This window comes from Hippopotamus amphibius, chromosome 2 (genome assembly GCF_030028045.1).
Source record: "Hippopotamus amphibius kiboko isolate mHipAmp2 chromosome 2, mHipAmp2.hap2, whole genome shotgun sequence".
NCBI lineage: Eukaryota > Metazoa > Chordata > Mammalia > Artiodactyla > Hippopotamidae > Hippopotamus > Hippopotamus amphibius.
Genome location: NC_080187.1, coordinates 209,356,946 through 209,371,167, shown reverse-complemented (window position 1 = coordinate 209,371,167; position 14,222 = coordinate 209,356,946). Strand labels below are relative to the sequence as shown.

The 14,222-nt window shown below is 53.5% G+C and overlaps 1 protein-coding gene across 4 annotated transcripts in view; it reads left to right on the top strand.

The window, feature by feature from the left end:
• Positions 1 to 14,222, top strand: part of ITGA11 (integrin subunit alpha 11) — a 127,208-nt gene that overhangs the window by 57,352 nt on the left and 55,634 nt on the right. For all 4 annotated transcript variants that reach the window (XM_057723045.1, XM_057723048.1, XM_057723046.1 and 1 more), the window contains exons 3-5: positions 5,665 to 5,765; positions 9,933 to 10,024; positions 12,505 to 12,619. In XM_057723045.1, coding sequence (XP_057579028.1) covers positions 5,665 to 5,765; positions 9,933 to 10,024; positions 12,505 to 12,619 — 308 coding nt within the window. The remainder of the gene's footprint in view (positions 1 to 5,664; positions 5,766 to 9,932; positions 10,025 to 12,504; positions 12,620 to 14,222) is intronic.

Genomic DNA, 14,222 nt, shown 5'->3' with positions numbered 1-14,222 from the left:
TACAGTCTGCCCTTCCAGCTCCAAAGCTGTCCTGGTGATCAAAATCAAATCCAGTTCAAGCGCATCAAAAGTGATTCATTAAAATGAAAAGAATAGTCAGTGATAATTGGAATTCCTGGGATGTGAGGTCCAGGCCTTGCAGAGAGGGGCAAAGAGGCTGACCAGGGAGGGGATGCAACCCACATCTTGCCTTTCCTAGGCAGTCCGTGCTGGTCCCTGGGCTCAGGACCTCCTCCAGGGGCAGGCCCATCAGCTGGAAGTGTCCTCTGTCCTTCCCCAATAGTTGATGGCCTTTTTGTTCCCACGGCTTCTGCTGGTCCCAACTCCTGGGGAGCTAAACTGTTCACACCTGCCTTCCCAGACACAGCCAGTAAAAGGCCAAGCTAAACCTAGAGTCCCAGCCTCTGCCTTCAGACTTTCCACCCTCCAAGGCTTGGGTGGAGGGCACTGCCCTGGGAGTCAGGACACCCTGAGCCAGTCCTGCTCTGCCACCATCTCTTCTGAGCCCTCCACACAATACTTCCAATGCCTCATTGGTATGTGACAAGCCTAGCCAGGGGAGCCTCCACATTTCCTCCCAGCTCTGATGGTCTGCAAGGCCAGTTACCAGGTAACCAGAAACCTCTGGAGTGCAGGGCTCCCTGTCCCAGGGTCTGTTGTAAGTGGGATGCACTCAGAACAAAAGGATTTCTGTTCCCACAAGGCTGGGCCAGGGGACAGTTTTATGCATTCAGTTAAACAACCAGAGGAAAATAACATACATGGTGTCGGCAAGTCTGCCCACCACTCACACAGTAAGTAGATGTCCCAGGTGGAATATGAGCAAGGGGATATGAATCTGCTCCTCTCTTATTGGTCCCGGATGTTGTGTTCCTCTTATAGCATGGTAATATATGGAATTTCTAAGGGTAATTTTAACTATGTGCTTTGTTTTGTTTTTTACCTTGCACACTCTAGTAAGGATATTTTTAGTTATAAATACCTGAAAACTTAACTCAGACTTATACAGTAAAAAGTAGTGATTGCTTATATATCTAAACACTCCCGCAGCAGTCACACTTCAGGGATAGTTTGATCCAGGGGGTCACAGTATCACTGGGGCTTCAGCTCTTTCTCTTGCTGCTTCTCTCAGTCCCCCCTCTCTCAATTCATTCCCCTCACCATTACAAGGTGGCTGCTAGCATTCCACGTCCTGCATCTGCACACTATGGCATCCAGAGAAAAGGGACCACTTTGGTCCCTAAGGTCCTGAGATTGAGGTAACTTTCGTCATTGGCCTGCCCTGACTCAGTCATTTTAGTCCAAGGATACCACTGGCCTGGCCTGTAGTATATGCTCAGTCCCTACAGCGGGGAATGGAGCCAGATATCCTAGATCCCCAAACAGAAATGAGGACTGTTGGAAAGAGGGAAATGGAAAATCAAGCAACATTGACTTTAAACGGGAGCTGGATCAGCGCATTGTATCTCTGTGCACAGAAGATATTCAATTTCTCAGAAAGCTTTTTCCCAGGCACTGAATCTGGAGGCTCCTCTTAGGCCTGAGGCAAAGCCAAGAGCTCTTGAAGCTGCTGCTGCTGTCGACTGTCAGACAGAAGGTCAGATCCGTCCCTGGGGACATTTTACCCTGGGCTTTAAAACCACCCTATGCTAGTGCAGCAGGGCAGAGGAGGGCATCTTGGCCCTCAAGGAATTATGACACTAAAGCACTGGCCACAGCGGGCAGCAGGGAATACACGCTGGTTTGTGTGGGGAAGCCTGGGCTGATCAGTGAGGGTTTCCTGGAGCAGGTGGGACTTTATGTGCTGGATCTTAAAGGGATGGTCTCCAGGGTGGGGTCTGCACACCTCAAGGGATGCACAGGACAGTGTACTGGAGCACAGAAATAAAATGACTCGAATTGTGTTTAGGTTTATCTTTCATCTGAGAAAAACAGGATCATTGATGTTCAATACAGATTGGCAGCTGTACACTGGTGTAATTTACATACACATTTACACTTACTGGGAGTACATATCACCTTTTTTCCTTACAGGACTATACAATTTAAAAGGTTCAGAGATTAAATTGCCTTGAAGGATGGAACCAGGGCTGAGGTCCCCATAGGGCCTGGTTGGAGAAGGTGTGAGGTAGGGATGCAGGGGCCCCTTCTCTTAGGCTTTGTCCTGCTGGGGTACCAGGAGCCCAGCGTGCAGAGGGGCCACATCCTGCCATCCTCAGGTGGCCGTCTCCACGATGAGCCTCCTCCCTTGGTAAGGCCCTACTTAGAAAGCAACCACTAGGGAGATGTTCTCTGGGGCTGTGGCTGAAGCCCGCCACCAATTCTCCCATCCGCAGCAGCCCTGCTCCCCGCCTCCACAGGAGGAAGGCCGGGAGCCCAGAGCGGGTGAGTCACAGCACGCAGCCCGTGGAAAGGGCCCAGTGCTCGCCACGACCTTTGGGGTTTGCCATCTGGTGCCCACGCTAGAGGTGCAGCAGGCCCGAGGCTACAGATGGCTATATAAGGCTGAGGCCGCGGGAGTGGCGGGGGTGCCAGACCCCAGGAGCAATTTGGCTGGCCTCAGTGGTGACGCGAACATTTTCCCTGCGCTTCAGCACTTATCCCCTGACAGTGAGACTGAATCATATCCTCAAAACCTCAAGCCCGACGGGCACACATAACGCCGAGAATCAAGAATGGCAAGGAGGGCTGACCCAGGCCCTCCCTTCATGGCAAAGAAATATTTGGGACAACACAGAGAAAGCTGCCCCAGGAAAACTAGTCCCGGCTCTGCCACTGCGGGGCTGGGTCCACTCACCTCTCCAGGCCTCAGTTTCTACCATCTGTATTATGGGAACAGTAAGCGGTGTCCTGCCACCTCATGAAGTACCGAGGACCCCCAGAGGAATCAGGCTTGGGAGAATGGAGATAGGACGTAGAGAGTGGCCCTCATTCTTTGAGAAGTACACAGCCTGGTCTTGAGGCAAATTTGGGATCCTTACTGCTAGATTGTTGCATGTTGGCCATTTCCAGGACAGAAGACTTCGGGGAAGGCTCCAGTCTTTGTGTGGAGCTTACCTAGATATAGCCCCTTCTGTTTGTCAATGCCTTGTGGCATCTGTGACCCCCCCCCCACAGTGACCCTGGGAGGTAGGCAATACTGAAATTATTAACCCCATTTCATGGCAAGAAAGCCAAGGTCAATGAACTCCAGGCCACACAGCAAACTGGTGATAGAATTAGGTTGAAGAAAGACCCAGCCCTGAAATCTCAGCCCAAAGATCTTGTCCTGTGATCCACCAAGTTGTCTGTGGGGCCTCAGAGTTCCACTCTGTAAAATGGGGAGAGGGGTCTGCCATGTCAGGCAGCAGGGGTGTCTTCTAGAAAACACACACTTTTCTAGAAGATGGCCAGGGACCACTTTTCTAGAAGATGGCCAGGGACAACTTTTCTAGAAGATGGCCAGGTTTTGTTTTTCTAATCTAGAACCTGCTGTGCCTCGTTGTCCCAGAGGCACCCTGTGAGGTGTTCCTTGAAGGCATGCTTTCCAGAAAGCACTCACCATCAGGCAGTGGTGTCCTAGAGGGAACATCCCTCTGGGACACGTGGTCACATATCAGGTTGGCCTTGAAAATGGGAGCAGCCAGAAAAGCAAGCTTGGAGCCCACACTTTGCTTACTGACCTCTCTCTCCCTCTTTCCCATCTCTTTCTCTCTCTCTCTCTCTCTCTCTCTCTCTTTTTTGGCTGTAAAAAATGGAGCAGTCTTGACCACGCAATCACTCACAGAATTAAGTAGCCAAAAATCACGTCGTCTAGACAAATAGATTTTATGGGTCCAATTAATTCCTGCCAGTCAAAAATAGGCATGCTTAATAAGTGGATATATTTAGAATCTGTCATTATCTGGTCCCCAGGGGAGAAACCTCAGCTCTTATTTCACAGACTCTTAATTTCAAACAGAGCTCTGTTAACTCCCACTTTGGACCTTAGTCCTTTCCTGATGGCACAGAGAGGTGGGTTGGAGCCGATCGAGGGGATGTTTCACCACAAGAAGCCACTTAAATCCTGTGTTGCCTGAATCTCCAAGTCCGTCCCTCTCAACCATCTTAAGCCAGAAAATGAGCAGTTGCTTCTTCTTTGGGTCATGTTGCCAGGGGGTGGGAAGTTGCCGTGAGAGCAGAGCTCCAGAAAGGTCTGCTTGCTCCCAATGTGTCACGTGTCCCTGTGCCCCTGGGAGACCTCCAGGGCTGTGTGAGCCATGGCACCTCCTGCCATGACAGTGCAGCTGTGCCTGGAGAGTGGTTCCTGACTCATTGTTAGCACAAGGGCCTAAGCCGAGCAGGTGGATGGTGGCTGAGAGCAGGACTGGCACCCAAAGCCTAGAGGGGTCCAGATATGCCAGAGGCAGGTGGTGCTGAAGGGAAACAGTACCCTATTTCAGTATTTTGCTTCTTTTCACACTGGGGTTCCTGCTGCCTGGCTGGGCCACTCTGGGTCACCTCCAGTGGTGCTCCCCACTGGTGGGCCAGGGATAAGACATAGAGGGGGTTTGGGGGGACTCTAAGGAGAGGGCCTGGGGGCTATCCAAGATGTAGTGGGATTCTCCTTGGCCCCGAGGGAGGTAGCACCGCTGGGCTTGGCCAGGTCAAGAAGGAACGGCCGCTCTTTCTCTAGAAATATGTGTGCATGTGAGCAACATACGTTAATTTCCAGTGGGTGCATGACAAATGAGCATAAGGTATTGATAGATGCCTTCCCAAAACAGAAATTTATTCTCTCATAGTTCTGGAGGCCAGACCTCCAAAATCAGGGTGTCAGCAGGGCTGTGCTGCCTCTGAAGGATCTAGGAGAAACCTTCCTTGCTCTCCCAGCTTCTGATGGCCCCAGGCTTGTGGCAGCTCCCTCCTAGCTCTGCCTCCGTCTTCACATGGCTTCCTCTTCCCTCTGGGTCTCTCCTTTGTATGTCTCCTTAAGGACACATCACTGACTTTAAGGCCCACCTCGGTAATCCAGTGTGACCTCATCTTGAGATCCTTAACTACAATTGCAAAAACCATTTTTCTAAAGAATGTCACAAAGGCATAGGCTCAAGGCAGAAGGCCCAGCTGGGTGGCTGCCCCTGGCAATTCCCTAGCCCTGGGGGCTGCCTTGCCCACCCTGAACAGACTTCGTGCCTCAGGGGGCAGCCATGAACACTGTGCAATGTGCCCCAGGCCCTGGGTCACCAGGTGAGACTGTCACATGAAGTGAGAAATGAGGTCCCCCACAGGTAGTGGTGGATGGCTAAGACTCCGAAATCATAATTCCCCTGCCTGAATGACCCCTATTACCACCCTCCTACCATCTAGCAAACTCATATTCATCCACTAAGACCCAGCCTGGGCACACCTCCTCCATGATGTCTGCCCTGCCCTCTTCTCGCAGGGACAGCCTCCATCCCATTTGTTGCCGGACCCATGCGGCCTTCGTCTCTGTGTCTCCAGATCCTGGCAAGGGGCCTGGGTAGGCCACGGCACCCTTCTCCCAGGGAGACGAAGGTCTGAGTTTGAGGCACGGGCCGCCCTCCAGGATTCCCTCCTGCCTTGCATACGCCACCCCCCCTCAACACTGCCCTGCAGGTTCCCTCCTTTGCCAGGTAGGGGACGCTCCCCCAGCATCTTCACTTGTCTTCTTTTCCTTCCCAGGTTGGTTGTCGGCGCTCCGCTGGAAACCAATGGCCACCAGAAGACGGGAGACGTGTACAAGTGTCCAGTGACCCAAGGGAACTGCACCAAGCTCAACCTGGGTAACTTGGGCCACTGGTCTCTCCACAAGGAGGCCAACCATTGTCCAGGGCGGGGCAGGCCCTGAAGCCCGTCCCCGCCCACAGTCACACTGGCTCCTCACAGCTGCCCTGTAAGGTGACCCAGCTGGTCCCCATTTTACAGATGAGGAAGCTGTGGCCAGAGAGAGGAAGTGACTTCCCCACGGTCACACAGCTTGTCAGGGGCCGCCAGGATTCACACCCAGGTCTCCGGCGTCCCAGGCATTGCTCTTCCTGCCTCACCCACGGCCCCTCAGCACAGGGGAGCAGGAGCATTTCCCGTCTTTCTTCCTGACTTTGAAATAACAACAATAGCCAACACTCACATGTCTTGTATACTGTTCACCACATCCCAGGCACTAGCTTAAGCACTTTTAAGTATTTTTGACTCATTGAATCCCCACAGCTGCCATATGAGATTTAATCACGAACGACAGCCTGTGGCGGTGAGGGGACCCGCCTGGGGTCGCACAGCTAATAAGCAGCAAGGCCAGGCCTCCAACCCAGGCAGTCTGCAGCCACCCTTTAACCACTGCACAGCACTGCCCTTCTGAAATGACAACTCTGTTCCTCACTGAGAGCTCTGGGGCACAGGGGAGAGGCTGTGAACAGCCTCAAGGCCTTCCAAGCCCTTGTAAATCTACGTGTACACGTGGGCCTGTGTACGCACAGCCTGCGTCCACTAAGGCGCACACACCACTCCTCTCAAGCACTTCCACTTTGTCCCAAAGGTCAGACAGTGGCCAGGCCATCACTTTGCTTTCAGAAGGGAGCAAAAGTCCCACTTGGGCTGAGAAGCTGCGATTCTGGGACTGGCCTTCCCCAGGGCAGGACCCTCAGCCTCCCACTGTTCCAGGAGGGGGACCTCCATCCTAGAGCTGTGGGGTGAGGTGCCCTGGGCAGGCCGTGGCGGGGGGGAGATGGCAGAGCTTCAAGAGATAAGCAAATGGATGAAAAGCTGCATCAAAGAGAAAGCTCAGAACCCAGATTCCCCAGGGCAGCCAGCTGTCCCAGCACATGGTGCTAGACGCTCCTGCTGGCCACATCTGTGTCAGCGTCGCGGGTGAGAAGTTCAAATCCCAGCACACCCGGGGGCCCAGGCTTCAGCGAGAAACGGTCCAGGGCAGGCAGGAGTCTGGCTGGCGGCTCACAGAACCCAGTGGTCACTGCCCTGAGAGCACAGGCTCCCGAACAGGCCAAACTGGATTCTCCTTCTGGCTGTACAGTTTCCTCACCATGTGTCCAGGAAACACGGAGCGGGAGCCCGCACCCTCGCTCTGAGCCTCTGTTCACTCATGTGTGACCCTAGGATGCATTCCAGGTCTAATATGTCCCCCAGCCTTTCATGAGCACCTAGTATATGCCAAGTACCATGCTAGCAGGGAACAAGGAGGCAAGGGCTCTGCTGGGAGGGCACAGTTAGCAACGAGACAGACTAGAAAGCAGGATCATCTCAGGTGGGGAGAGATGCTGTGCATTAAACCAGGTGTGGTGATAAGAGAGGCTGGGTGAGGAGGTGGTAGGGGGCAGGTTCTACCTTAGAACCAGGGAACGCTTCCCTGAGCAGGTAACTTTTGAGCAAAGATCTGATGGTGAGACAGAGTCAGGTGGACCGGAGCATTCCAGGCAGAGGAGAAGCAAGTGCAAAGGTCCTGAGGTAGGAATGAACTTGCTCTGTTGGAGGATGGAAAGAAGGATTGTGTGTCTGGGGCAGAGGGAGTGGAGGGGGGGTGCAGGGCATGCACACAAGCTTGGGTCCTGGGCCCCTGAGAAAAAGCTCCTGGTCCAGGTGGGGACCCGGACACATGAACCCATCATTTAGTTTCCTCTGTCGCTCTGATTTCCGATGTGGACCTGATTTCCCTCTGAAGGAGGGGTCCCTGCTGGCAATGGGAGACATGAAGCTGTCAGGTCCTGGGCTTAAGCTGGCAGGCAGTGGGCCCCAAAGTCAGTGGGGGCCGAGAAAAGTTCTGGTTGGGAAGCACCTCATTTGAGGAGAGTTTCTTTCCCTCCCAGGGAAGAGGCAGGAGGACCATCTGTTGGTTTATCCACACAGTGGAAAATGCAAGGCAGGGGAACCTGAGTCCTGGCTTTTCCTGTGGCCTCTCCAGGCTCTGAGCTAGGAATGTTCTTTCCTTTCTCTCCAAGGAAGTGGGTGTCAGTCATTCACACCTCAGTGTTGAAGAGGCTACCTACCACTGGCGCTTTCTTCCCAATACCTGGGTGAAGTCAGGGTTTTCATGAGGGGCAGGGGCTCAGGGGAAGGGATGTGATTCTGGAAGGCAGGCCCTGTGTGAGGAGGGGCTTGTGCCCCAGACCCTCACACAGACCCACTGAGAAAGGTGTTAGTCTCTCCTCATCACAGAGGAAAGGTTGGTGACTACTCCAAATCCATGAGCAGCAGAAGCTGGACTTGAACCTGAGACTTTCTTATTCCAACGGCAAGGGTCTTCCCCACCATGCCATCTGCTTCCTGGCCCACAGTTTCACTAAGGACTTCAGTCATTGAGACAGGGAGGAAGAGGGGGGGCAGGGTGAGGTAGGGGACGCACCCCTTAGATAAATGGAGGACAGAATTCTCCAAGCCGCTGAGGAGAGGGAGTTGCCCAGCTGGGGCTTGGAGCGTCCTCTCCAGACTTCTCAGTGCATCCATCTGCCACCACGGCCCTGCTGTTCAGATGGGGAAACTCAGGATGTAACATTGGCTATCCTGGGTTCAAGTCCCCACACTTTTGTTTACCAGCGATTGAGTTTAGAGAAGTCACTAACCCTCTGTGCACCTTGACTTTCTCCTCTATAAGATGGAAACAGTGACCCCTGGGCCCCCCAGGACCAAGAGGAGGTCCTGGGAGGGCAGGTGCAGGTGGCACTTTGTAAATAAGGAGGCACCATAAAAGCACCAGGGTTATTACTGTTATTTTCTCTCTGGTTTGTTTGGACAGACAAGACAGAACACAATCCCAGGCACTTGTAACACAGCCGAGAGGCACTGGATTTCAAAAGGAACCTTACTACAGACTGAAGGAAACCAAGGGGAAAAAACAACAAACACAGCTGCCCCCGCCCCAGCCCACAATACAGCCGGGCGTCTGAAGTTCTGGCCTCTGCCCATGCCCGGCCCGGGTCCCGCTGGCCTGGGCCCCCAGGGGCTCGGCCAACTCTTCACACTTCCAGTTGCCAGCGAAGCTAAATGCTCCTGAGCCCTTAGAGATCACTGCCCTCCCCGCGAGCAGAGAACACATCTAGGCCCTGCTCACAGCACGTGAGGACTGCTCGCTCAGGCTTAACAAAATGCCCAGCTCCCTGCCCCCTAAACTCTACCCCCCAAGTGCCTGCACATGTGCCCACGCACGCGCGCACACCCACACACGCGCGTGCACGCGGCTGGGGAGTTCAAGCTCACTTCCCTTCGATGGCCTGACAGAATGATCTAGTTAAACCGTCCCCAATAAAATTTGCTTAGTAATTGTAATCTGCCGTGATCCTCTCCCTCCAGCCGGTTGGCTGATAATCCTGCCCCTGAATATTCCTCTGGGGACCAGCCACAGAATGACATTCTTGGGCAAGACCTTGTGCCTCTAGAAGGCTCTTGTTAGGTTGGCTGTTTGCTCCCTGTGAGAAAAACTCAGCTATCGGGTGTCCGTTTACCAGCTGAGCAGAGAACCCGACCCTGAGGGAGCTGGGCAGGGGACTGGTAAGTTTTGATGGCAGGTTGTCTTGAAGAAAAACGTGGAAGAGGCACTGCATAGAGGAGCCAGCCTTGGTGGGATGCCCTGGTATGTGTGGGGTGGGACTCAGGGGAATGGCTGGAGGAGGGAAAGCTCTGGATGAGGAGATGGAAGGTTCTGCCATGTGCTTCCTGTGTGACTTTGGGCAGCCTGCTAGGCCTCTCTGAGACTCGTATTCCTCATCTCACAGAGAGTGGAGAGGAAGTAATTAGACCATATCTGGACAAGGCCTTAGGAAACTGTGAAGGGCTGCACTGACCTGCAGGCGAGTGAGGGGTCAAGAGAAGCATGGAGAACTGGGGAGGGCCCTGTCTGGCAACAGCCCTGCCTCGGGTCCCTCTGGTGGCCAGTGGCAGCAGCAGACTCTAGGTGGAGGGCGGGCAGGACGGGCTACACGCTGAGCTTCTCCCTCCCATCCCAGGAAGGGTCACCCTATCCAACGTTTCCGAGAGGAAGGACAACATGCGTCTCGGCCTGAGCTTGGCCACCAACCCCAAGGACAACAGCTTCCTGGTAAGAGCCACCCACTCACCCTCTCTCTGAGCCCCATCCCCTCCTGCCCCACAGGCCCTCTGCTTGGGGCCGCGAGGGGCGCGGGGTGGCTGAGCGTGTCCGCCCACCAGGCCACCTGTCTGCACGTGCTCGGGGAGCAGCCCCTCCTCTGGCTTCCTGCCTGTGTCACTCTGCCTGCTGCACCCCACACTTTTAGGGGGGACAATTCAGGCAGGAAAAAGGAAAAAGCGTGAAGCAGACAGCCTGAAAAGGAACAACGATAAATAAAGATATTCAACAGTCTATTGGGGGGTCTATCTTTTCCTTTGGGGAGCCCAATTTCCAAGGCAGAGGTTGAATCTCTGCTCTAGAATTGGTGAAACAAACAGGACACACCACACACCCTGAGAAGACTTTGAGGGGAAACCATAAATGAGTGAATGCAGATTTATTGCAATCAGGGAAGGATACAGAGGGACAGGCCACCTGGACTGCACAGGATCAGATGGGAAGGCTTCCCGGAGGAGGTTTTTATTTTGTTTTTAAAGAAGGGACTAGTCTTAGCACGGAAGAAAGAGGAGGGGGCACTTGGGCGGAGGTGGTAGAGACATTCATTCATTTAAACTATATTTTGAGCACTTACCACAGATTGAGGCCAATGCCGGGCACTGGGGATTCAGCAGTCAGCAGAGCTCCTGCCCTCCTGGAGTTTACATTCTGGTTGGGGGAGAGACGAAAAGCAGATGAGTAAAGTGAACATGATTTGGGGACAGAAAGGGAGCAGCGGGCTGGGCTGGGAGATCTCTGCACCCCGCCCCGGCGAGCACATGCGAGCTTTGCACACAGTGGGCGAGGGTGGGTGGCGTGATGAAGTGGCGCTGCCAGCCCCTTGCCACCACGTTCAAGTGAACCGCCACGAATGTGGGTGATGCTGGGACTGATAGTTCCTAGAAAGAGCTGCAAGAGAACGTTTCAGAGAAAAATTACCCCAGAAAGCCCAATAAAATGCACCACTCATTTTAAGATGGGAGGTCTGGCTCACTCTCTGTTCTCACCCATCAGTCCATTTCTGTTGACATGGGACTCCTCTTGGGTGTAGAGCATCAGACCAGAGCAGTGAGATGACTGGGACACTCAGAGACTTGACGGAAAGTCCCGAGGTGCCTTGATGTATGGTCAGCCCCCAGCCCTCAGCATCCCCAACCAAGTGCAACAGGACCCCTGGCCCTGTTCACACGTACCTGTCAGGGGCTTTGGTCTGACTCTCTTCTCCCTCTGAGGCTCCTTGTCATATGCCTACTAACTTGCTTTCACCTACTTCACAAGGTGGGATGAAGGTCCAAGAGGGATGGTGTGATACAACCCCTGGGGACTCTGTGGGTAGGTTAAGACCTTAGTTTATAAATAGCAGCTTTTGTTAACTTATTCACTCATCCATTCACTCTTCAGCCCATCCCCCAACCAAATGTCCTTCCCTCTATTCATCTATCCATCCATCCATTCATTAGTCCACCCATCTGTTCTACATATCAATCCACCCCCTCATCCTCCCATCTAATCATACACCCTTCCATCCATCATTCATCCGAGCATCCACCTATCCATCCATCATCCATCCATCTATCCATCATCCGTCCATCCATCCATCCATCCATCCATCATCCTTCTATCCCTCCAGCCACTATCCATCACCTACTCTCTCATTATTCATTCTCCCCCACTTCCAAAAATAATTTACAGAAGCTTCAACAAAGGACACAGATAAAACAAAACCGTTAAAATCTGAGTAAAAAAAGAAAGCTAATTAAAGAAAGGGATTGGAAGTGGAATAATTATTCTTCCAAACCAAAGGAAATTACAACACAAAATTTAGTCCTGAGTTTCCCAACTGCAAGACAAAAATGGCGGCAGAAGCTGGGCTTTCATTTTTAATGACCGTGCCTCTGAGAGGGACTCATCACTCAGTCTTTAAATCAGGGGCTGACCTCAATGTTTTTGGTAGCAAATTTCAGAGAAAGAGCAGAGACATTCTTTCTCCTTTCCCTAGTAAGAGTCATAGGCATGTTATTGGGACCCTGTCCTGAAAGTTTGCCCACTAATGACCTTCAGGTGACCTCTTCAGAAAGACACTTGAAGGGTCCACTCCCATGGATGACAAGGCTTTCCTGGGTCTTGTTTGGTGGATGGGTGGACAGGCAGGGGGAAGGAGAGTCACAACCCTGGTGATGGGGCAGAGAATGGGACCCTTGAAAGTATAACAAAGGAGCACTCTAAGTTTAGTTCTTCTCCATTCCACCTGAAACCAAGGGAACTGGTACACATTACAGCAAGAGAGATTTCAGTTAGACTCAAAGAAAACCCTCTAAATTCTAAGGATACCAACACTCAGATGGAGGATTCTGTCTGAGGTCTTGGAGGTTGGGGCTGGGCCAAAGGCTGCTGGGCCCAGACCCTCCCTGAGGCCCCCTCACTGACTGGAGGGTCCATGCTGTGCTTCACAGGCCTGCAGCCCCCTCTGGTCTCACGAGTGTGGGAGTTCCTACTACACCACGGGGATGTGTTCACGAGTCAGCTCCAACTTCAGGTTCTCCAAGACCGTGGCTCCCGCGCTCCAAAGTAAGTGGCTTCGGACCTGCAGACTTGGGCTGAGCGACCGACCGTCCATGGGAGGCTCTGGGCTCTGATCACCACCTTCCCCTGGCTACCACAAAGAACTTGGACTCCAGCCCCGCCCTGCTCCGCCTCTCTGGGTAACCTGTGGGGTCATCATCCCGGCCCACCCTGCCCTACCAAGTGATGGGGGGAGCAGATGTGCTAAGGTTATGAAGACCATCCTGGCAGCCAGAGAGGCTCACTGCAAACCCACCCTCGGTGAGAAAGAGATTGCTGGGCCACCATGTACAGAAGGCAAGCGGCGCACCGCACGTGTCTGGGGACATCGTTCGCTTAGACTGGAATGTGCATGGTGCCCTCTGATGTTATGCGATGTAGCTGCCCTGTAGGTGGAAGGCCAAGGAGAACAGAACTGTCCCTGGTAATAGTCCCCTCTAATCAGTGTTCCTGGGCATGAGGAAGCGCTGCCCAGCTTTCCCGGAGCCGCGTGGAAAACAAAACCTCCCCCTCTCTCCCCACCTGCCAGGAGAGCCTAGGGAATAATACTCAGAACTTGCCTCCCGCCAGCCCAGACTGCTTGGCTCCGCGCCGCACTATTTCCTGTGGGCGAAGTACCATCGCACAAGCAGCTGCTGCCCGTTTTATTGAGGGTGAGGGGATTAGCACCTCTGGCTACGGGCAGCCTCCCTCCAAAAACAGGGCCCAGTCAGAGATGGGAAGGTGGTGCTTGGGGGAGGGAGGAGGAAGTGTCGGTCCAGCAGGGGCTGGAAAGTGATCCTCTTAGGGGTGATGAGCAGCTGTGGATACTATTCTCACAAAACGGTCAGCGGGAGAGGCAGAGGCAGTGCCGGGGCTGGGAGGAGGCCCGCAGCTGGTCACTTGAGGTGTGTCACCCCCTAGAGCTGCTCTTTCCTCTGAGGCAAGGTGTGGCCACGCCAGCCTCCCAGAATCTCCCGTGGTGGAGACCTCCTCAGCCCACTGCCCAGCAGCAGTGCCCTGGGAGCTCCGCAGATCCAGATGCCGGGGCACCCCATCCCCAGCCCCGCCCCCGCCAGCACCACAGAGGATCTCATTCGGCAGGTCTACGATGAGCCCCAGGGCGTGTGTACGTGTGCATGCACGTGTGTTTCAGAGGCGTGTTCAGCCATGTTTAGGAACCGCAGACTTAAAGCAAGGTTCTTCCCAAGGTGTCTTAAAAAGAAAAATTTGAAATCATAAAAAAAGTCAGTAATAATAAATGTGTTCTAATAAAACTGGCTTTAAAATAAAAGAAGCCTGGGCCCTACTAGTAGATTAGAAACCCCTCCTAATTAAGGAGTTTCCATCTCGTGTCTTCATGGCCGCCCGCACCATTGGCACTCCAGCACGTGGCGGGAGCTCCATCCACAGGTGTGGCTAGAGCACACTGGAGGAGGACAAAGCTCTCAGGCACTGTCACGCTGGAGGTGTGGGGCCATCACATGCTGTACGCAGCATGCAGACGAGACCAGAGTGTCCACACAGCTTCTCCTAAAGCAGAGGTGCCTCTGAGCATCTGAGTCACCCAAATGCTTCTAAAGTGCTCTCCCTAATATAGAACCTGTGACAGGCACCTGGGCTCAAAGCC